At 45.6% G+C, this 23,777-nt stretch overlaps 1 protein-coding gene across 3 annotated transcripts; it reads right to left on the bottom strand.

Moving 5' to 3' along the window:
* Positions 1-2,274: 2,274 nt before the first annotated feature.
* On the bottom strand, positions 2,275-14,629 carry DNAJB13 (DnaJ heat shock protein family (Hsp40) member B13). Of its 3 annotated transcripts, XM_077866982.1 has the most exons (8): positions 14,475-14,629; positions 10,269-10,372; positions 9,195-9,356; positions 6,720-6,877; positions 5,363-5,476; positions 4,126-4,239; positions 3,166-3,242; positions 2,275-2,583 (listed from the first exon to the last, which is right to left on the bottom strand). In XM_077866982.1, the coding sequence occupies exons 1-8, from the start codon at positions 14,540-14,542 to the stop codon at positions 2,430-2,432; spliced, it is 951 nt and encodes a 316-aa protein (XP_077723108.1). In that variant the 5' UTR covers positions 14,543-14,629; the 3' UTR covers positions 2,275-2,429. The 3 variants fall into 3 exon arrangements, with proteins under 3 accessions (XP_077723108.1, XP_077723110.1, XP_077723109.1); XM_077866984.1 differs by lacking the exons at positions 10,269-10,372; positions 14,475-14,629 and adding an exon at positions 9,642-9,741 and having other exon boundaries at positions 9,140-9,416; XM_077866983.1 differs by lacking the exons at positions 10,269-10,372; positions 14,475-14,629 and adding an exon at positions 9,642-9,714.
* Between the last annotated feature and the right edge of the window lie 9,148 nt (positions 14,630-23,777).

Raw genomic sequence — 23,777 nt, 5'->3', positions numbered from 1 at the left:
CAACTATCCCTGGGCTGGGGATCCCAAGGAGGCAGTGCCAAGCCAGGGCTTAGGCTGCAAAGGGTGTCAACCTCCCTGTCCCTACTACCTGTCCTCAGAGGCAAGACAGAAGATTCTACATCTGTTTCAAGAGGCTGGGGAGGCTCTGTGAAGTTCCAGAATTATGAGGCATCTTGTGCAGAGGCAGGCCCACCCATTTTATAGCTGTTGGAAGAAGTTGAGGGCTGAGACCAGTCATGTAGGCAAGGACATACAGGAAGTCAGCAACTGAACTGCGACATGGGCTCAGATTCCTCCCTCCCCCTGTGGACTCTTCACCCAGGGACAAGTGCTGGAGTCCTTTGGAAAGTCTGTTGGTCAGAGTATGTGACTTCCCTCTTCCCACCAACCTAAAGCAGCGTAACACTACTTTCCCATTGGTCAGAGCTGGAGGCTCAGCCCTTCAGTGCTTTGGCAAGGAGTCTAGGATATTAGGCTCCTGGGAAGGAAAGAGGGCTCATGGTTCCCCACCTTATATTCTAGCATCTGACAAATTGAGCTGGGGTCTCAGTCCCCAAGGACAGGGTTGGGTGCCACAAGTTGAGCCAAGGTGAAGGTGGTAAGCAGCCCAGCATAAATGGAGGACTGATCCAGTGTGCACCTCATGTACCTTAATTCTCACACTAGGCCTATGAGGCAGGTGATTCCCTGTTTTGCACCAGAGGAATCAAGGTCAGTTTGTTCCCCTAGGCATGTCTGTCAGCTGACTGAGTCACCAGCCTTGTGTCCCAGATACTAGGATGGACACAAGGCCACCAGACTTCATGGTTCTGGGCATGATCCTGGGTTAGGAGCTGGGGTAGGTGGCAGAGACCACTGGACAGCGTATGAGTAGGCCTCAGTAACTTAGTGACCAGTCTTCAGACCCAATAAATGGATATACGACAAGCCCTGCTTTGCCTGCCAGGTGAGGTAGCACTGAAGATCACTGAGGTAATAGAAATCTCATAAAGGTCTTTCATCAGGTTTCCCTCAGAGCCTTGCCATGAGGGAAAGGCTAGAGGCAGGCTTTCCTGCTGGCCTAGAGGAGACCTGGGGTCCTGGAGTTTCCTAATACCAGCCCCACCCTCCCTCACCCACTTGCTTGCTCTGGCCACAGGACAGCTACCACCACTCCTCCCCTGAGGCCATGCCTCAGAGACAGAGTCCTCATCTGATTTCCACGAGGCCTGCAAGATCAGGGTTGTAATCTTTGCTCTAAGGCTCAGAGAGGCCAAGTGAATTGCCCAAGGGCATATATCTGAGGGGTGTCTGACTCCCAACACCCACATTACTGAAGGACTGCAGAGGTGCTTCCTAGAACCCTGGTCCCATGTTTTCCCCAGTGGTCTTTAAAAAGGTTGATTGGTACCACTGAATCCCCCATTTAAGAAAAACACTTAAGAGTGCTTTGAATAGGGGAATCCAATATGAACAATATGGGGGGGCCTTTTCTGGTACCTCTGAAGTCCCTCAAAAGTGGCCACCTATTCTCATAAGCTTGGACCTATCCTAACCCAAACCTAACTCAGAAGATAAGAGTTGGCACAGAAGAGCTGCATGCCACACTTGCTGACCAATGGAAGGCAGGTCGGTGAGGCAGATGCCCCCCACACAGACCCATGTGGGCCTGGCAGCCATATCAGCAGCAATCCTAGAACCCTGAGATCTGAGTTCACCAAGCACATCCACACCGATGACAGTCCTCACAAGCAGCCTTTCAGGGAGGTTATGAGTGGTAACATCCAGGGGGTCAGTGGCAGGGCAGAGAGTAGACCCATCCTGCCTAGAGGCAGCCCAGGACCCCCTGCAGAGATGAGAATTGAGGTTGGTCAATTGAGAATTGACCAAAGCCATTTCCAACACTGTCCTTTATGTGGAATCTAAGCAGGGTGAGTCTGGGAAGTGGCCTTCAAGGTTCTGGTGACACCTTTGCCCTGTGTGACCTTGACAAGTGTTTTCTTCTCCATGTTTCCTGTCTACAGTATGACCACATCCCACTCTAGAGACTGCCCCTGCTAAAGATTTTGTGTCCTGAGAAGTCAGAGCAGAGTGGGGACCCACAGAGGCCACACAATTTTGTCCCACTCTGTCAAGGGGAGAGCATACAGGCCTGAACCATCAGGGACCTGGCCATACTCACAAACCTGGACAGGGACCGAGGTTCTAGGTTCCCTGGGCCCTGCCCTTCCCTCTGCTCCAAAAGAAGGGATATATGAAGCTCCTTTCCCTCCAGTCTCCTGAGTGCAGCTGGAGGATAGGAAATAAATCTTTATTGTGTCAGTTTAAAAGTCCCATGCCATCCCATCCTCACATTTGTGCAGTGGGCTGGCTCCCCTGCACATCCTGAGGCAGGAATGAGATAAGGCTCAGCTAGCCTTCTCCCCAGCTCCAGCCCCCAGCCACCAGAGTTATGTCAGCAATGCCTGGCGCAGCATCTGCTTCTTCTGGGGTGTGAGGCGGGTAGGGAACTGGATGTCGAAGAAAATGAAGAGATCCCCCTTCTTCGTGGGGTCCTCAGGTAGTGGCATCCCCTCACCTGGCACCTTCTTGAAATACTTGGGACTGAGACAGAGGATGAAAGAAGGGAAATTAGAGGCCCCCCCAAACAGCACTTTGACAGATCCTATGCTGCCCCTGCTCATATAACCTCAGGCATGGGGCAATTGTACTGCTTCCACCAGGTGTTTCTTTTCAGCCAGAACAGGATGGGCAAGGAGGAGGGGGAGTGGCTTGTTCAGACAGCCTGCCCCCTGAAAACCTATTTACACTGAATCTCTAAGAGGGTTTCAGGAATAGAGGTTCCACCTCTGTTGGGGTGGGGGGTGCTCAACTGCTGATTCAAGCTTCCCATGCAGAGGGCCTTTCCTGTAAAGGACTTAAGGGATACAACTCAGAACACTAATGAAAGGTTCAGAAGGCAACCAAGATTGCCCAACATGGGGGGGGCCTCTGGGCTCTGTAGTGGCCTTGTGCCAGTTAGAAAAAGGCACTCCATTTACCAGGTGAATGCGGCTTGGCCAGAGCTGGGGCTGGATTTGTCCTGTCTGGTGAAAACTGAATTGCACTAGGCTGACCAGTGTAGCACTACCCTCTAAGGCCCAGGCCAGCCCTTCTGCCAACTAGGGCCCAAACAGATGCACTCACTGGACAATGTCATTGATGGGGATGTTGAGCAGACGATCATCTAGTGTCTTTACTTCCACGGTGCAGCAGGTTAGAGCCTAGGGGACATCAGGACCAAAGGTGGGATTAGAGGAGATTGCCATGGCCATTCTGTTTAGAAGGCACTTTTATGAACTTATTCAGTGCCAGGTCCTGAGCCCCGCCTCGAGGAGACAAAAGAATGTTCAAGGTCTCACAGGAGAGCGAGCCAAGCAACTACCTGCCCTCAGGAGCTCACAGTCTGGTAAGTAAGATTGATGATGACATATGTTATGATCGAGGGAAGTAAAGGGGTCTGCAGGAGCCAAGGAGAGCCCCCCAAACCATTTTGGAGTGGGACAAGAGGGCTACACAGTGGTGGTAGCAGGTCATAAGGGTGAGAAGGAGCTTGCCAGTTAGACAAGGTGGATATACAGCATTCCAAGCAGACGGCCTAGCACAAACGTGGAGGTGTGGAAAATGCACCCAATCGACAGGAGCTCCAAGGGGCACACTGGTTGGAGTGCAGGGGATAGATCAGCGGGAGCAGAGTGTGGAGGGCCTTGAATGCCACCTGAGATGCTTAAACAGGCATGTGGCACAGTCAGATGAGTGCAAGGAAGAGCCTAGAGGAGATGGGAAAGGAGGCAGGATGGCCACCAAAGGGCCTGCTGGGCAGATCCAGGTGCTCAGACCCGGACTGTGGGGACCAACAGAAGTAGACCATGGCAGAATTGACCCAGTGACTGCCTGTAGGTGGGCTGGGGGAAGGAAGGCAAAATCTAGGCTGGTGCTACTCCTTGCTTGGATTATGAGGACACAGAGGTCTCTGAAGACAGCTACAAAGACTCTGTGTGCACTCATCTCATTCTGAAGGCCTACACCATGCAGTGGGGTAAGTGCAGAGTGAGGCCTGCTTGCTCGTTCTCATCTGCCCACCTCTACTCCACTTTGCCCACTTACCTTGCCCAAGGGAATGGGGTTCACAAAAAGGAGGTTGTCGTTCTCCCTGCGAAAGCGAGGGTGTAACTTCTCCTTTACGATGAAGATGATGTCGGCTGGGATAATATTGGGGCCCTGGGCAGAAGAGTCCAAGGGTTGACAAGTGCTAATTGGCTGTGTGCCATTGGCCAAGTTCCTGCCTCTACTGGTCTTCAGGTTTTCATCCGAACAATGAAAAGATTAAACCAGGTTTTCTGGAAAGACCTTTACAGTTTGGTTCCATAGCCTCTTCTCTGAGAAGCCTACTCTGATGAATCCAGCCCTCCCACTACTTCTCCTCTATGGAGCATGCCCAAAAGGATTCACTCAGCTGGAGGGGAGCAGAGGCTTCCTCAAGTAGTGGGCCAAACACTGAGCTGCAAGTTTTGAAGACAACTTCCTGCAAGCCTCTGTCCGACCAAGCTTTATTAAGTCACCAAAACTCTTCTGAGGTCTCTTCTGGGCACTTGGGGATAGAGTCAAACTGGTCCCTCCCCACAAGAACTCCCTTGTCCAGTGGGGGTGGGGACAGACACACACAGTCCTCAGGATGCTCAGGCTGGTGGTAAAGGGAGCCGAAGAGGCACTGACCCAGGTGGGGAGGTCAGGGGAGGCTGCCCAGAGCTGGGAGCATGAGAGCTGGGTCCCGAAGGGAGTGTTTTGGAAGTAGATGATTTACAGGTGAGAAAGGGAGCAGAAGTATGGGCTGAGGAATTATTCTCTGTTGGCTCTGAAAACACCATCACTCTGCCTTTTCTCAGACTTAAGGATTCAGTATGCCTCCAACAATAATTTTATATTTTTATTTGAAAAAGTGATTATCACTAAGATATTAAATAGTATTAAAATTATTACTAATAAGTACTTTCTGAATAGCTCTTATAGCTGGGCTTTATTTAGGAAGCACCAAAGAGAATCAGGAAGAGCTCCTGTGCTCTTTGCCCTGGGCAAATCCCTACCCTCTCTGGGCCTCAGTTTCCTATTCTGCAAAATGGGGAAAAGCCTTGGGCTATCCACTCACAGAGGAATTGTGAGGCTCTGTTCCTTGTAAAAGACTTTGGGGGTCATCTTACCCACTCTGCAGACTGGGCTCCCAACCAAACTAGGCCTCACAGGGGCAGCAAAATATGTCACCTCCTTCCCCGTCAGTCTTCCCAGCCATGAGCAAGCCCAGGTGACTGATACTAGGACTGGCCCTAGTCACTTCCCTCCTTCTTACCTGGTCCCCTTCCTTCTCAAAGGTGATCCGTGTGCCCTGCCTCCAACCAGGTTTCACATCAATGGTAAGAATCTTGTCCTTGATAGTAGAGGAGTACCCATCCTCATTCAGCACCTGCAGCCAGATGGCAGGGGGGAGGTTTGCTTGGGATTTCCCAGCTGGCCTTTTCACATGAGAAGGATGTTATGGGGGGTTCTATGGTCAGGTTCATTCTTCCAGCAACAGAGAAAACCTTCCCTGAGCCATTCCCACTCTCACCTCATTCACTGGAACCAAGAATTTATTATCCCAGGATGACAGGTATGTCATGGGGCTGGGGCCTGTTATGCCAAGCAGTTACCATGAGTTGATCAAGCCCTCAACTCCAGCCCTAGAAACCACATGGCCCTCGCCACTAACAAATGCATAATGAACACATACCCAGGTCTTCTCTCCCAACCCAGAGGCTCTGGCCCTGAGGGTACGGCTGGTCTCTTAATCATGAAGGGAGAAAGACCACAGAGGTCAGTATATCTGAGCATTGCCTATTATGTCATCCATCCATTCCCCAATCACATGCCCAGATGGGTGCCATCTGTGGAAAGCATGGCCATAGTTGGCCATAGTTGGCATCTCTTCTTCTGGGCAAAGGTGTTAGGAGGGCTTGTTCATGTGCTTTACTAGTAGGGCTGGGCCACAGGACAGGGCCAACCCAAGGACTCTACCCTAGAGCACTGAAGGTCTTCAATCAGACCCCTTGGGGACTGTCCCCCAGCCCACCCTCCATGCCCATACTGTTTCTTCTTACTCATGGGGCGTACACACTGATGAAGCTCTGGGGATATGGTCTGGTAATGCGCAGAGGGCAGAATTCACAAGAGACTCCTCCCATTCAGAGCCTACCTTCCCACAGGGATGGGGCTCAACTGAAAAGGAAAAGACCCTGTTCCCATTAGGAACACTGGAGAGGAGATTCCTACACTAGGAAAGAATTGGGCTAATACCCTCAATTGTCCCAACTTCAGATTCTAGAATTCTGGGATGCCTGGGTGGCTCAGGAGTTGAGCATCTGCCTTTGGCTCAGGGTGTGATCCTGGGATCGAGGCCCGCATCAAGCTCCCCTTGGGGAGCCTGCTTCTCCCTCTGCATATGTCTCTGCCTGTCTCTGTGTCTCTCATGAATAAGTAAATAAAATCTTTAAAAATATATTTTAAAAAAAGTTTCTAAAATTCTATTATCCTAGGTCTCCAAATCTGAGATTTTATGATTCCATCAGAGACCATATCTGAAGTCTCCGGTGAGGACAGGGAGGAGGTTGCTTGTAAGATTGGGGAAGGGCTAGGTAGTAGCTCCCAGTAGGAGCAAGCCAAGTACTTACCCTTCGGGAGATCTTAATTTTCTTGGTGCAACCAAAGAATAAGTCTTCCAGGGATAGGTAGAGGTCTCGTTCAATTGGGGGGTCCTGTTTTTTGACTCCTCGGCCCCGGAGCCCCCCAAAGTTCAAATCTATCTCACTTTCTTCTGCATCAAAAAACTCTGCAGGAGGTGAGGAGAGGAGAGGAGTAAGAGAGATTGTTTCCAGGGACTTGGACGCATAGACACCTCCACGCACATACCTCTTCAGTCCCCAAGTGTAATACCCAGCATCCCATTCCTGCCTTACAGACTCAGACTGTTAGGCCAGGCCAAAAAGTTGTCCTCAATTGCAGATCTAATGATTATCATTCCTTGCCACTTCCCACTGCGTCATCCCCTAGTTTGGATATTCCCGCACTTTCTGACTCCCTCCCCAATAAACTTGAGGAAGTACCCCGCAGGGCTGGCTGTCTCAGTGCCCTCTGGTGGTAGCTTCTGGTATGTCAGAAATGACTCCAGCTGTTAGCTTGCAGCAGGGAGGGTCCATTCTAGGTCCCTTCCCCAGGCTCCATTCTCCCTCACTATCCAACCCAGCCCAAGACCACTAGAGACCCCAGACTCAAGTTTCTATGAAGTCAGCAGCTGATAAACGGCTGGAGCAGAGGTGGTTCTTAACAAATTTGAGAGTTTACCAAGCTCTTTTTTTCCTTTTTTCCCTGCCTAGCTCTCCCTCCTGTAACCCCTCTTGCTGTCCTACCCTTCCATCCCAGTGCAAAGAGCCCTTGTCTCTTCAAGGGCTATGTAGTTGTTCAGTTTCAGTTTTCCTGTCTGTGGGATGGAGTAATAATGCCTGATCCACTGTCTACCATTAGGATTCAATAACAAGATGATGAAGAAGAGCTAAAACTTGCGGAGAGCTTACTCTGCATCAGGGGCTGGTCTCAGCTCTTCATACTATTATCTCATTGGCCAGAGAGGCCAAAGAAAATATTCACAGTCCCACAGTCCATCTGAACCCAGGACAATTTGAACCTGTACCCTGAACCACTGCTTATTGCTATATGTGAAGCCCTTTGTAAATTCTGTAGAGTCAAGGGTTGCTATCATAATTAAGATTTTTTATACTCTATCTTTTATGGTCAGTGCCATGAATGAACTTCACAGGCTAGAATGGTACGACTTGAGGTTAGGGAGAACAAGGCAGCAGCACCATACTGTGCCCCACTATGATGTGATAACTAATCAAGAGGCCTGTGAATTACCTGGTCCCTTCTTGTGTCACTGAATTTATTTGTTCACCCAGCAGGGTGATGTACCAGGTAGACACTCCAATATCCAGGTTATATAGGAAAGCCTAGTCTCTTGGCCCTGCAGGGAGATGGGACACAGAATCCCTAGGGTGAAGCACTGTGGCAGTATAGCTTCTGAGCACTGCCTGAGGGGCCCAAACCTTGAAAGTAATGCCTCTTATAAGCTTGGTTTGGCTCCTCAGAGCTGCCTCTTTTCCTTGTACCTGTCCTTGGAAGAGACAGATCCATTGTATGATATCTTTCAGTCTGCAAAGCCCATGTTCATAATGGCTTTATAAAGTGCATTATCTCATTTGATAATGACGTGTGAGGAATGGACTATTATAGCCATTTAACAGTAAGGAAGTTGAGGTTTCAGAGCAGTGAAGAGACTTGCCCAGAATCACACAACTCATAAGTGGCAGTGCATGGATTTGAAACAGGCCTGACTCCAAGTCCCCTGCTTTGTCCAGTCACACATGGGGTTCATAAACTTAGCTTCTTCTGGCAGACAGGAGAAGGCAATGCATGGTGGGAGGGGTCTCTGAGGTAGACAGGCAGTCAACTATAACTCGCTTTTCATTAACATGGAGAAGAGAGAACTTTTGAAATGCTGAAAGGCTATAAGACAGCCTGGGGAATGGGCTGCAGGGGAACAGGCAGTGAAACATAGACTCTAATTTGCATACCTGGAGACAGGAAGACAGGTCTGAAGGGTAATTGTCCTTGCAAGATGACCCTGAGCCTCAGAAATCAGCTCTTTGTCTGTTTGTCTGGGACCTGGGATCATCCACCCATCCATCCATATACTCATCTAACATATCTTGTATAGTGAAATATGATGCAGCTATTAAAATGAATGAAGTAGATCTGTATATAATATGGTATATAATAAGATAATCTCCAAGATATACTCAGTGAAAAAGATCAGTGTGTACAAGTCTTTTTTCCTTAATTAAAGGCTTATATGTAAAGATTAATACATGCTTATAAATGCATAGATAATTTCTGGAAGGATAGATAAACTATTAAGGAAGTGGCTTCTTCTGGAGAAGGAATAAAGGCTAGAATTTATTTCTTCTTTAATAAAAATTTTTTTACCATACATTATATCTATTTCTTAAACAAAACAAAAGGATTTAAAGAAAAGCACCTTTTATAGTTCTGTCCTTTCCCAGTAAGGCAAACGGGTAGGCTGGGCCTCTTACCACCAAAGGGGTTGTCTCCTCCGAAGAACTCATGGAAAACCTTTTCAGGGTTGCCGTGGAAGACGTAACCAGTTGTCCAAGGTGTCTGGGATCCATATTCCAAAGGAATTCCGCCCTTGAGGCCCTCTTCTCCAAACTTGTCATAGATGCCTCTCTTCACAGCTGTGGATATGTGTCACCTTGAGGAGGGGGCCGGCCTTGGCAACTAAGATAGCTGCTGGGCTGGGAAGCAGGGAGATACACGGTAGAGAAAAGGGTAAAAGCAACCTTATTTCTAAATTGCCTGTTATCTGGCATTCTTGGAGGGAGACCCTAAAAGTTAGGGGTTTAATTTCATTGTGGGTGCATCTATGTATGATTCTATAGTCAGGAGGGGAGCCAGGAAAGGTGGAGACCTGCTGGGGGCCATGAAGTGGGAGAGGACTGGAGGAAGGATCTAGAGATTACCAGTCAGGCTGCTGTCCTGGAATTTGGCTAACCTCATCATCATTGCTACTGTTTTATCTGGGGCAAATAGAATCCTAGCACCTTGAAATTCTAGAATCCAAGAATTCTAGAGCTGCCAATCCTAGAGCTTTGAAATCCAGGTCCTGCCCAACTGAGACTGTTTGATCAGATCACCTTAATCAGGGGCTCTCCATGCCATGTCAACCTTCACTTGTGACTACAGAGAGAAGCAGTTCTGCATGCTATTTTCTTTCTTTCTTTCTTTCTTTCTTTCTTTCTTTCTTTCTTTCTTTCTTTCTTTTAAGATTTTATTTATTTGTGAGAGAGAGAGAGAGAAAGAGAGAGAGAGAGACTTAGGCAGAAGGAGAAGCAGGCTCCATGCAGGGAGCCCGATGTGGGACTCGATCCCGGGACTCCAGGATCACACCCTGAGCCGGAAGGCAGATGCTTAACCGCTGAGCCACCCAGGCATCCCCAAGCTATTTTCTTTCCAAGTTTGTTCAGACTCTAGGCAGGGAAGAAGAATGCTTACTCTCTGTTGGGCCCCCTCAGAAAGTCCAATACCCAGAGACCTAAGGAATGATATCAAAATAGAGGTGAGCAGCAGAAATGCATGGGGTCACTCACGGTCACTCAGCACATCGTAGGCCTCTGCTATTTGCCTGAATGTCTCTGCTGAGGAAGGCTCACCGGACTTGAGAGGGTGGTTCTTAAGGGCCAGTTTCCGGTACCTAGAGGAGGGAAGATTCACATAAGTCATACACGGGCCTGAGGTGCAGATCATGGTTCAGAGCTGGCTCTGCTGTCTACTGCTTTGATGTTCTCAGCTATAAAATCAGGGCTGTAGTGGCCAAGGTGGTATATGGCTCATATGGCCTGAAAGAGAACCCAGTGGGTGAAAAGTGTAGCTGCCTGCCCTGGGTGTTCATGCTGAGTCTACCCTTTCTCACATTGCTCCAGCCAGTGCCTAAGCGTGGTAGGGATGTTAGTGCTGGTGCATTCCTGTAGGACACAGGACCCCTCCAACATGTGACCTCTGCCTCAGGACTCCTACTGAATGACCCAGCTGTGATTTTTCTCCAGACCACTCCACACACAGCCCTCCCCATCCAGCTGTTTCTTCCTGCTCTGGGGTCTGAAGTCACTCCCTGCACACTGCTGGTCCCCCTTCACCCTCACACGTATTTCCCCCAGTACATTTCTTGCAAATCTAATCCTAATATCTGAACTGACACACAGGCTTCTTGGGAAGACTAGGTAAAATAAGATATCAAAGGGCCAGGTACAGAGAGGCACTCAGCACATGTCAGGCCCTTTTACTGTCTCCCACTTCTGTGCTCATTCCTTTCTCGGCTTCTTATCTGCCCAATCCCACCACTCAGTGAGGCGATGCCTACAGCTTCTGAAAATCTGTATCATCAGTGTTCCAGGAGCAAAGAGCTGTCAGGAAGTGGGTGATTTGTGGATGGTTTAATAAGGGGCCACTCACTAAAGTGTGGGAAGTAGGGAGGATAACCACAGGGGACAATGCTGTAGCCCGAGGCCAGGAGCCCTGAGGCATCCTGACCACCCGAGCCTATAGGAGTGAGTGGAGGGAGAAGTTAACAAAATCCCACAGGAGTGTATGTGGATGGGCCCTTGGCAGGAGCTGTCATCTTCAGTTAAGGAAGATAGCCAACCTGAAGAGCCTTCATAGGAAGGGAGCTAGGAATAAATATCCCAGTCCTACTCTCCTCCCTCCCAACCACCTGCCTTGGGCTGTCTTTAGGGGAATGCATTAGGAAGTCTGAAAGCCAGGGCATCTATCGATGCAGTTCAGATGGCCCAGCTTCCAGTGCAGAAAGCAGGGTTACAGAAAGGTAGGGAATGGGTCTGGAGGAGCCAAAGGAGGGCATCAATGCAGGCCCCTGAACAGCTTAGTACAAATCTGACCCTGTGTACCCTCTGCTGGGTCAGAGTGCAGCTCCTCTGCCCTGCTCACGCCTTCTATGCTAGTGACCCCTTCTGCTCCTTTTCTTCTCACTCCACATACCGTCTGTGCACAGGCTCATCTATCCCAAGGCTTTGAGTACCACTCACTCGCTGACCACTCCCAAATCTCTGAAACTAGGACACTGAGCTCCAGACTTCTGTATCCAGCTGCCATCTTGGTATCTCCTCTCCAATATCCCACAGGCCCCACAAACTCAACGAGCCCAAAACCAAACACATTTTCATTCTCTAATATACTTTGTATACCTTCATTGACTTCAAGACAATTGTCATGACCTCCTTGAGGCTTTGAAACCAGCCCTTCTCAGTTACAAAGGTCAAAATCAGTTATGGAGAGAACAAGTAAAAGTAAGTAGGTTTGAGAAGAGTTCCATTTTCATATAAATTTGAGTGGTTGTAATATTTGCCCTGCAGTGCCACCACTCTGTTTCCCTGAGTGGGCAAGATGGAGTGGAGTCACAGCTTGGATGCAGCAGCCTAGACCGAATGAGAGATACTGAGAAGGTAAATAGCTGGGCAATTAGGAATCATCACAGTGCTTTTCTTTATTTTATACATTCAGCATTTGAGGTGGGGCATCAAAATCTAGGTGCTCTCGTATGGGACTCATCTCTTAAAGTTGTTATAAGAGAGAAGGGGGAAAATGGGGCAGTCTGGGTGGCTCAGCCGTTTAGCGCCGCTTCGCCCCAGGTGTGATCCTGGAGACCTGGGATCGAGTCCCATGGCCTGCTTCTCCCTCTGCCTGTGTCTCTGCCTCTCTCTCTCCCTGTGTCTCTTATGAATAAATAAATAAAATCTTAAAAAAAAAAAAGAGAGAGAGAAGGGTTAAGAACTATTGTATGAAATACATGTGGTTCTTTTAATCACTCTTTATATGACATGGTTTTTTGCTACAAATGATTGCTGGGCATTTCATGTTCTTTATCTCATATAATTCCATGTCAAGGGCAGCGGTTTAGCGCCACCTGCAGCCCAGGGCGTGATCCTGGAGATCAGGGATCGAGTCCCACGTCAGGCTCCCTGCATGGAGCCTGCTTCTCCCTCTGCCTGTGTCTCTGCCTCTCTCTCTCTCTCTGTGTCTCTATGAATAAATGAATAAAATATTTTTTAAAAATTCCATGTCAATACCACAACAACCCTTATAATTAATTATTATTTTTCTTAAAGAATTTATTTATTTGAGGGAGAGAGAGAGAGATTGCGCAAGACAGCACAAGCAGAAGGGATGGCAGGAGAGGGGGAAACAGGGAGCGATCCCAGGACCCTGGGATCATGACCTGAGCCAACCCACTGAACCAACCAGGTGCCCCAAACCTTATAATTATTATTTTAGAGATGGGAAAGCAGAGGCTCAGAGTGGTTAATTTGTCCATGTCACACAGCTAGCAGGTAGGAGAAACTAGATTCAGGCCTGGGTGTTTCCAGTGTTTAAGCTGGGCATGTATTTCTGCATTCCAACTCCTGTGACCTCTCCCTAAATGGCTCCCACTGGCCAAGGAGATGCTCTGAACAGTGGGTGACATCACACAATATCCTGAATTGTTCTGTAATTGTCTCATGAGTTTGTGTCTTTTTTCTCCAGCTACACTGTAGATTCTCTCCCTTTACCCCACATAAATGCCCTACAGGACCTGACTCACAGTAGGCATGGTGTCTGGATACTGGTTCTGCCATTTACTAGGCACATGGCCTTGGGATAACAGTACCTACTTCTCAGAGTTGTGAGGATTAAATGAAATAATGATGGAAGGTTCTCAGAACAGTATCTGCACATTCAAAAACTGTATCACTACCCAACTTAATTAACTATATTATCCCAGATTCCTCCCTTTTTCTTTACCCTTCAATGACCCAATTAATAGCTAAATCCATTCTCTCTCCTCTCTCCAGCCCAGTATCCTTTTTCAAGCTTCATCTTCTGCCTTGGTTATCATGACAGACTCTGAAAGAGTCTGTCTCCTAAAATAAGTTTCCATAGCATTCTGTTCTTCCCTTTCTGTAACACTCATCACACTTATGACTTATTCAACATCTGTATTCACCACCAAAATTAAGCTGCGTATCTGATTCATGATTATATCTCCAGCTGCTACCACTGCACCTAACCATAGGGTAGGCACTCAATAAATATTCATCAAAAAACTTTTTTTTTTTTTTTTTTGAGAGAGAGAGAGAGAGCACACGTGAGAGCAAGCACAGGGAGTGGGGGTGGGAGGGTGGGGGGATGGTGCAGAGGTAGTGGGAAGGAACCGAGGGAAAGTGAGAATCCCAAGCAGTCTCAATGTGGAGCCCAAAGCAGGGATCAATCTCACAACCCCGAGATCATGACCCAAGTCGAAATCAAGTCAGATGCTTAACCAACTGAGCCATCCAGGTGCCCCCCAAAACCACATTTTTTTCATAAAAATGTGCTGACTCCTGTCCTTGACTTTCTTGGAAATGGACCACAAAGTCCCCATGACCTGATGAAAGTATTGAGAAATGCAGTTCAACATCAAAAACTCATTATAATTGCCAGAATAAAATCTGAAACACATCCATCTGGCCAGGTCACTTTCCTGTTCCTTTGGTTCTCCATAATCAGGATAAAGTTCAAATGTCTCCTTTGTTCGATTTTTATTCCTAGGAAAACCAGCATATCCAGGAGGGGAGACAGAGTAGAGGGGATAAAGGATGATGGATTGAGAACTCTGACCTAGTCCAAACCCAGGCTATAAATATGCAAGAAAAAACAAGGTTTACCTTGCCTGCCTTAAGCTGTGCAAGAAAGCTCAGTTTGGAAGAGATAAAGGTGGGGCTTTCTCCACACACCCCGAAAGCCTCACTCCAACCCCAACTTACGCCTTCTTGATCTCGGCATCCTCTGAATTTCGAGTGATCTGGAGCACGGAGTAATAATCCTGGCCCATGGCTGGTTGGCACTCAGTCCTTGGGTAATCCTGACACCAGCAGGGCTGTTAGTCTGCATTCTTTGGTTGCTCTGACAACCGCACAGGGGCCCTCTGGGAGTGGTAGTCCTTCCTGCCTAAGCAAACCTCCTGCTCAGTTTTGCTTCACAGAAAAGCCAATAGAAGAATTGGAAGAACAGGGGCTGATTCTGTGAACCTGATAAAGGTCACTCAACTCAGAATTTTTTTTTTTTTTTAGATTTTATTTATTCATGAGAGACAGAGAGAGAGAGAGAGAGAGGCAAATACATAGGCAGAGGGAGAAGCAGGCTCCATGCAGGGAGCCTGATGTGAGACTCAATCCCAAGACTCCAGGATCACAATCTGAGCCAAAAGCAGATGCTTAACCACTCAGCCACCCAGGTGTTCCTCAACTCAGGATTTTAAAGGAAAGTAGCTTTTTTCTTTTTTTTTAGATTTTATTTATTTATTCATGAGAGACACACAGAGAGAGGCAGAGACATAAGCAGACACAGAAGCAGGCTCCTGATGTGAGACTCGATCCCAAGACCCTGGGATCATGACCTGAGCCAAAGGCAGATGCTCAACCACTGAGCCACCCAGGTACCCCAGGAAAGTAGCAATTAGTTTTATTTTTTTAATTTTTTTAAAGATTTTATTTATTTATTCATGAGAGATACAGAGAGAGAGAGAGAGGCAGAGACACAGGCAGAGGGAGAAGCAGGCTCCATGCAAGGAGCCCAATGTGGGCCTCGATCCCGGGTCTCCAGAATCACACCCTGGGCTGCAGGCGGCGCTAAACCGCTGCACCACCAGGGCTGCCCAGCAATTAGTTTTAATGAAAAGTTATCAGAACAGGGGCGCCTGGGTGGGGCAGTCAGTTGAAGGTCCAACTCCTGGTTTTGGCTCAGGTCATGATCTCAAGGTTGTGACAGGGAACCCTGCTGGAGCTCCAGGTTCAGTGCGAAGTCAGAGTGGGCTTGAGACTCTTTCTCCTTCTCGCTCTGCCCCTCCACCTCCTCCAACACTTTTTCTCTCTCATAAATAAGTAAAATCTTTTTTTTTAAAAAAAAGTTTCAGAACAAATGTATTTAGTTGATTTTTTAAAAATAGGTTTTACATTGTAGAATAATTTTAGATTTTCAGAAAAGTTAGGAACACAGTTCAAAATTCCCATATAAAAAAAATTCCCATATACCCCATACCTAGTTTCTTGTATGATTTTTTTCTGTATTTTTTTAAGTTTCCTGTATTATGATGGCTTACATGAATAAGATATATTTGTCACAATAATATTGATACACCAGGGTTTTTTTGAATGCTCAATTTAGTGACATATTTTTAATTTTAATTCCAGTATAGTTAACATATTAACATGTTAACATACAGTGTTAAATTACTTTCAAGTGTACGATACAGTGATTCAACAATTCCATGCATCACCCAGGGCTCAGCACCGAGCACTTCTTAATCCCCATCGCCTGTTTCACCCATCCCCCCACCCACCTCCCCTCTGGTGACCATCAGTTTGTTCTCTATAGTTAAGAGTCTGTTTCTTGGTTTTCCTCTCATTTCTCCCCCTTCCCACTCCCCCACCATGTTCGTTTGTTTTGTTTCTTAAATTCCACCTATGAGTGAAATCACACTGTATTTATCTTTCTCTGATTGGCTTATTTTGCTTAGCATAAAACTCTCTAGTTCCATCTATGCTGTTGCAAATGGCAGGATTTTCTTCTTTTCTGTGGCCGAACAATATTCCCTTGCCCAAACACACTTCTTTATTCATTCGTGTACCAATGGACACTTGAGCTGTTTCCATAACTTGGCTATTGTAAATAACGCTGCTATAAACACAGGAAGAGATAAAAGTGGGGCTTTCTTGACAGGGATGAATTAGTGTTTTTGTATTTTTGGGGTACTCAACAGTGCAATTACTGGGTCATAAGGTAGTTCTATTTTTAACTTCTTGAGTAATCTCCATGCTGTTTTTCACAGTTGCTGCACCAGTTGGCACTCCCACTAACAGTTTACAGTGTTTCTTTTTCTCCACATCATTGCCAACACCAGTGATGTTGACTTTTTTCTGCTGAAGTTGTGTTTGTCAGGTTTCTCTCCACTGACCACAAATTACTTTTGTTACCTCCTTTCTGGATTGTACCTCTTGGAAGGAAGCCATTTTGTGGCCTGCCCTTGAAGAGTGGGGAATTCTGCTCTCCTTAGAGGGGAGAATTCTGCCCTTCTCCCTCCCTAGAGGGCAGAAGCACCGTTTTCCACATCTCACATCCATTAAGTCACCAAGCTCAGTCCATTTTACAAACTCCTAGGTACCTCACAAGCCCCTCCTCTGCTCTTCCTCCTCAGAGCCATGGTCCTGCTTTGGCTTTCACCTTTCAGCGAAGCCACTCTAACTTCCTCACTGTGCTGCCTACCTTGTCTCTACCCTGCCAAGACTATACTCCACATTGCTCAAAATTAATCCAAACTGCTTACCCTGGCACACAGCCAATCATTGATCTGCTCCCGCTCTATCTACCCTAATCTCTCACCCCAGGGTACAACAACCCCCCTTGCTCCTTGCTTGTCAGAATGCTTAAGAATGAAGAACATGCTTGTAATTGCCCCAGCTAACCACTGTCTCACATTCACCTCTGCGGCTACCTCTCCTCAGACCCGCCAAACCACACACACCACTGACTCTGGCTTCGACCAAGCTAACTCATTATTTTGTTTTTCTTATGAATAAGTTTGTATGCACAAAAGAGCATCAGCATTAGAACATTCCTTATTGAAGGCATGTTGCCCCTGTGTGCCCCTCTCTACCTGTTTAGTATTTTCTTGTTTTTATTGTTTCATTGCTATGCATATCCTGTCATATACCTGTAAATATTTAACAACCAGCTTACCAGAAGGAAAAAAAATAGCCCTGATTTGTAGCATTTGCCAAGTTCTCTCAAGCTGTTAGAACCAGCTTCAGCACACCACTGCATATATTCCCAACATTTATCTTTTCATGTTTTTGAACTTTAAATAAATGGAATCATTTATGCAAATGGTATGTATTTGTGTGATTTATTTACACAGAGGCTGTATAGCATTCTCTGTTGATGCTGAACATTTGGGTATATGCATCAATTTTGCAAGGTAATGTCAGTTTTCTGATGTGGTTATTCTAATTTACACTGGCAAAATAGCAATGTCTGAGAGCTCCTTTTTGTTTCACATCCTCACCAATTCTTGATGTCGTTTTAAATTTTCTTTTAAAGCTCATGTGTGTGTGTATATATATATATATATATATATATCACATGTGATATATATATATATATGATATATACATGAGCGTGTATATATCTTATTTTAACTATGCTCCATGCCCAATGTGGGGCTTAAACTCACAACCCTGAGATCAAGAGTTGCATGCTGTACCCACTGAACCAGCCAGGCACCCCTGATGTCAATTTTTTAAATGTCTGCCAAGACAGATGTGAATTGCATCTCGTTGTAGATTTGATTTGCATTTTTTTAATTGAGCATCTTTTCATGTTTATTGCCCATTTGTTTTTTATCATGAAATGCCTATTTGTGTCTTTTGCCCATTTTACTATTGGGCTCTTTTTTTTTAATAATAAATTTATTTTTTATTGGTGTTCAATTTGCCAACATAGAGAATAACACCCAGTGCTCATCCTGTCAAGTGCCTCAGTGCCTGCCACCCAGTCACCCCCACCCCCCACCCTCCTCCCCTTCCACTACCCCTAGTTTGTTTCCCAGAGTTAGGAGTCTTCCATGTTCTGTCTCCCTTTCTGATATTTCCTACCCATTTCTTCTCCCTTCTCTTCTATTCCCTTTCACTATTATTTATATTCCCCAAATGAATGAGACCATATAATGTTTGTCCTTCTCCGATTGACTTACTTCACTCAGCATAATACCTTCCAGTTCCATCCACGTTGAAGCAACTGGTGGGTATTTGTCATTTCTAATGGCTGAGTAATATTCCATTGTATACATAAACGACATCTTTTTTTTTTTTTACATCTTTTTTTTTTTAAGATTTTATTTATATTCATAGAGACACAGCTAGAGAGAGAGAGGCAGAGACACAGGCAGAGGGAGAAGCAGGCACCATGCAGGGAGCCTGATGTGGGACTCGGTCCCGAGTCTCCAGGATCACACCCTGGGCTGCAGGTGGCGCTAAACCACTGCGCCACCGGGGCTGCCCAACCACATCTTTATCCATTCATCTTTTGATGGACACTGAGGCTCCTTCCACAGTTTGGCTATTGTGGACATTGCTGCTAGAAACATCGGGGTGCAGGTGTCCTGGCGTTTCACTGCATCTGTGTCTTTGGAGTAAATCCCCAGCAGTGCAATTGCTGGGTCTAGGGCAGGTCTATTTTTAACTCTTTGAGGAACCTCCACACAGTTTTCCAGAGTGGCTGCACCAGTTCACATTCCCACCAACAGTGCAAGAGGGTTCCCTTTTCTCCACATCCTCTCCAACATTTGTTGTTTCCTGCCTTGTTAATTTGCCCCATTCTCACTGGTGTGAGGTGGTATCTCATTGTGGTTTTGATTTGTATTTCCCTGATGGCAAGTGATGCAGAGCATTTTCTCATGTGCATGTTGGCCATGTCTATGTCTTCCTCTGTGAGATTTCTGTTCATGTCTTTTGCCCATTTCATGATTGGATTGTTTGTTTCTTTGGTGTTGAGTTTAATAAGTTCTTTATAGATCTTGGAAACTAGCCCTTTATCTGATACGTCATTTGCAAGTATCTTCTCCCATTCTGTAGGTTGTCTTTTAGTTTTGTTGACTGTATCCTTTGCTGTGCAAAAGCTTCTTATCTTGATGAAGTCCCAATAGTTCATTTTTGCTTTTGTTTCTTTTGCCTTCGTGGATGTATCTTGCAAGAAGTTACTGTGGCCGAGTTCAAAAAGGGTGTTGCCTGTGTTCTCCTCTAGGATTTTGATGGAATCTTGTGTCACATTTAGATCTTTCATCCATTTTGAGTTTATCTTTGTGTATGGTGCAAGAGAGTGGTCTAGTTACATTCTTCTGCATGTGGATGTCCCTATTGGGCTCTTTTTGTTGTTGACTCTTCATGTTTTATGTTTCTTTGTTGAAAATATATAAAATACAAACTTTCACTTTCACTTTCAGAGCTTGTGTTTTAACCTTCTTTTTTTTAATGGGGTAGAACTTACCAATCTTTTTCTTTTTGGTTATACTTTTTGTGTCTAGTTTAAGAAATACTCTCTGTGGAGGGTAATAAAGATTTTCACCTATATTTTCTTCTAAGTCCATTTCACTCTTAAACCTTTAATCCACCTAGAATTGTTTTTGTATATGGTACAAGGTAATATCATTTTCTTCTTTTTGATATCCTATTGTCCCAGAACCAATATTTTTTTCAGAGTAAACAATGATGTCGTTTTATTTAAAATGTTTACTCCAAGAAATATATATATATATATATATATATATATATATATATTTAGTATAGTGCCAATTTAGTGCCAATTACAGCACTAAACCAGGCACCTTCAACCAAATCACAACCTCTTCTGTTTTCTCCCCTTTGCCCTGAACCCTTCTTTCAGAGCTGGAAGGGGAGTCCAGTGCCCAAGGTGTCGGCGCCAAATACTCGCTCAGCCTGGGCCTGGGTCTTCTCTTGGAGTGCAGGACCACCCCCTAATTCCTTGTCCTGGAGGACCTTTCCCCTTTAGGAATCCCAGAACCAATTTAATAGTCCTTTGTTTCCCCACCAATCTGTATTGATTACTGTGTTTCATATAAAGTTTCCAAATATATATGGATTTATATCTGGACTATTGTTCCACTTGTGTTTCCCTGGGCCAGTGCCACACTATAACCTTTCTTTTTCTCCTCCTCCTCTTCCTCCTTCAGGAGTATCTTTTCTAAGTACTACTCCTTTACTCTCAAATGTAAGTGTGGTTTTAAAAAATTTAATTTAAAAAATTTTTTTAGTTTATTTGAGAGAGAGAGAAAGAGAGCGCACGCACAAGCTGGGGGAATAGCAGGGAGAGGGAGATGTAGGCTCCCTGTAGAGCAGGGAGCCTGATGTGGGACTTGATCCCAGAACCCTGGGATCATGACCTGAGCTAAAGACAGAAGCTTAACTGACTGAGGCACCCAGGTGCCCCAAAGAGTGCTACATTTTATTATTTTTTTAATAATAAATATATTTTTTATTGGTGTTCAATTTGCCAACATAGAGAATAACACCCAGTGCTCATCCTGTCAAGTGCCCCCCTCAGTGCCTGCCACCCAGTCACCCCCACTCCCTGCCCTCCTCCCCTTCCACCACCCCTACCTAGTTCGTTTCCTAGAGTTAGGAGTCTTCATGTTCTGTCTCCCTTTCCAATATTTCCTACTCATTTCTTTTCCCTTCCCTTCTATCCCCTTTCACTATTATTTATATTCCCCAAATGAATGAGACCATATAATGTTTGTCCTTCTCCGATTGACTCATTTCACTCAGCATAATACCCTCCAGTTCCATCCACGTCGAAGCAAATGGTGGGTATTTGTTGTTTCTAATGGCTGAGTAATATTCCATTGTATACATAAACCACATCTTCTTTATCCATTCATCTTTCAATGGACACTGAGGCTCCTTCCACAGTTTGGCTATTGTGGACATTGCTGCTATAAACATTGGGGTGCAGGTGTCCCGGAGTGCTACATTTTAAACCTCATCTCTAATTGTGGATGAAAACATTGGGTTTCATGATAGCATTTCAGATACTAGTGACTATGATGTTTAAGAACTTTCCTGGGTTCTCTGAAGCCACACTATTACAGAGGAGGACTTGCTTTAAAGTAACTATTTCATATTATTTGTTTTGAGGTCTACTTTAGGTATATTTGGAGGAGTTAAAACACACTTCTGGAGTTGGGCCAAAGGCCACAGAAATCAATTAAAGAGCTAAGAAGTAAAATGGAGGTTTTGGATAAGTTGAGTGGTCAGCCAGGAAAACCAGCCCTACCTGGGGCCAATGGAATCCCCTTTGGCTATCCTTTTGTGCACAAAAAGAAGCCAGCTGACCCTGTGGAGTAGAAGTGATGGACATGATTTCATCTAGGCCAGCAGCATCCCAAGAGCAGGAAATCAGTGACAAGTCTTTGTTGCTCACGCAGCACAATGATGTGCTGACTGGCTTGTGCATCCACCTGGGTCCAGCCCTGAATATCTACAAGCACTACATCAAGGTGCCACAGCAAGGCCACTATGAGGATGATGACCTCGGTGGTTTTCTAGGCTGAGCGTCCAGACTCCTCTCTGCCCCAACCCATTTCAGCCCCCATCTCACCCAAGACCCCCAGAGTCCAGGAGTTGGATGGGGACACTCTCAGCCCTCATGACAGATTCCAGTGAGGGGCATTCCTCCCTACCCGTCTTCCCTGTGTTTCCCTAGCATACACACATTTAGCCTCTAGCACATCCTGTACTCCAGAGTATGGAGTGTGAGGTGGGACAGGGCTCTGGCTCATTTCACTCCAGGAAGCCAAACCTCCCCAATCTAGGACATTTTGGGGGAAAAAATGGGGGCTTCCCATCTTCCCTAGATCCTTTTTTCAGTTCAGCCTGGTGTTTCTTATATAAATGTTCTGTTTATTTTGGTGGGTGGCCTTTCCTCTCTCCCCCATCACCCATGCCCCAACCAGTTTTGCCCCTGGCCTCTAGCCCCTGGGAGCAGCTGGAATGGGTCCCTGTGTCTTCCCTAACTCTCTCCTTTCTTGCTGTTGGTTGTCACTCTAGCTGGCTGTATTGCTTTTTATTTTTTTTTTAAGTTTATTTATTTTTTTAAAGATTTTATTTATTTATTCACGAGAGACACACAGAGAGGCAGAGACACAGGCAGAGGGAGAAGCAGGCTCCATGCAGGGAGCCCGACGTGGGACTCGATCCCGGGTCTCCAGGATCACGCCCTGGACTGAAGGCGGCGCTAAACCGCTGAGCCACCCGGGCTGCCCCTGTATTGCTTTTTAATATTGCACCAAAAGGTTTTTTAAATGAAGTTAAAAAAAAAAAGAAGTTGAGTGGTCAGAAAGCAACTATATTGATGGTGCTGTGCTCACTTCCCATTTGTGTGACCTGAAGCAAGTTTACTTAATGGCTCCAAGTCTGTTTCCTTGAATAAATGAGATTGTTAACATAAACTCCACCACAAGGTAGGTTTAAAAATACTAAATACAATTATACAAAAGCATATGTCACAAAGAAATGCTTCCTTAGCATTGAGGCAGTAGAGTCAGAGACCAAGTTCCAAATCCTATCCATTAGCTACTAGTTTTATGACCTTAAACAATGATTTCTTAGCCACAGTTTCCTATTTGTAAAGTGAAAATATGGTATTATTTTTTATTTTTTGCATTTCTGAGCTTTCTTGTGGATTTTAATTTGCATTTAACTATAGAATTGCATATCTTTTCATGTGTATATTGGTCTTTTTACTCGTATTACCAGATAAAAGATGTTAAATTAAACCCAGAGGGTTGGGGGAAGGCCTTATTCAGCCTGGGACTGGCTGAGGTAAACATGGGAACAAGGAGACTCTATCTGAGGGACACCACATGTGCTGGGGCTGGGGTGAAAGGGGAGATGGGCCGTGCAGTTGCCAGACTGTTTATTCACAGAGGTATTGAGCAAGTGAAATATTGAGAATTATGATGGCCAAGTTTCTCACTATTGGAAGAAGGTTTATACGCAGAGGGCTAGAATAATCCCAGTGGAGTTGGATTGGAATTAGGTGACATCAGTATGAACTCATGATCTTTAATGTACATACAGAATGAGGGATGGAGAGACAGAGATGTCCACTGATAGGGCCTAGAAGCAATAATACCCTAATAGGCAAGAATATAAATATGATGCCCAGATCTTAATTTCCAAATGCCATTATGTTCCATGAAAAGGAACCAGAGCTATCTAGACAAATGACTGATTCCAAGACTGGAGTGGAAAGTATAAGATGAAGCTTGAATATCTTGTATCAGAAGATATAGAAGCAATAGAAGAATGATACTAACATGTCAAAAGGACATAGGATCCAGCTTGAAGGAGCTGCCACTGGTCCAACTGGGACAAATTAAACACTAAAATAAATAATAGCAATAATGGATTATAATCCATAGAATAAAATATGAATCCATGTGTAGTCTATACTAATAATATATCCATGATAAACGAGTGAGTTAATAATTAAAT

Source organism: Canis aureus, chromosome 23 (genome assembly GCF_053574225.1).
Source record: "Canis aureus isolate CA01 chromosome 23, VMU_Caureus_v.1.0, whole genome shotgun sequence".
NCBI lineage: Eukaryota > Metazoa > Chordata > Mammalia > Carnivora > Canidae > Canis > Canis aureus.
Note: the sequence above shows the minus strand (reverse complement) of the source record. Positions and strands in the feature narration are given on the sequence as shown.

Bases quoted from the DNA above. Each gene is read 5' to 3' on its own strand.
- DNAJB13 (XM_077866982.1), bottom strand. From the start codon at position 14,542: ATGGGCCAGGATTATTACTCCGTGCTCCAGATCACTCGAAATTCAGAG. The intron at 10,373-14,474 runs GTAAGTTGGGGT...TCCCTCCTCTAG, and splicing joins GATGCCGAGATCAAGAAGGC to GTACCGGAAACTGGCCCTTA. The intron at 9,357-10,268 runs GTGAGTGACCCC...ACATATCCACAG, and splicing joins CTACGATGTGCTGAGTGACC to CTGTGAAGAGAGGCATCTAT.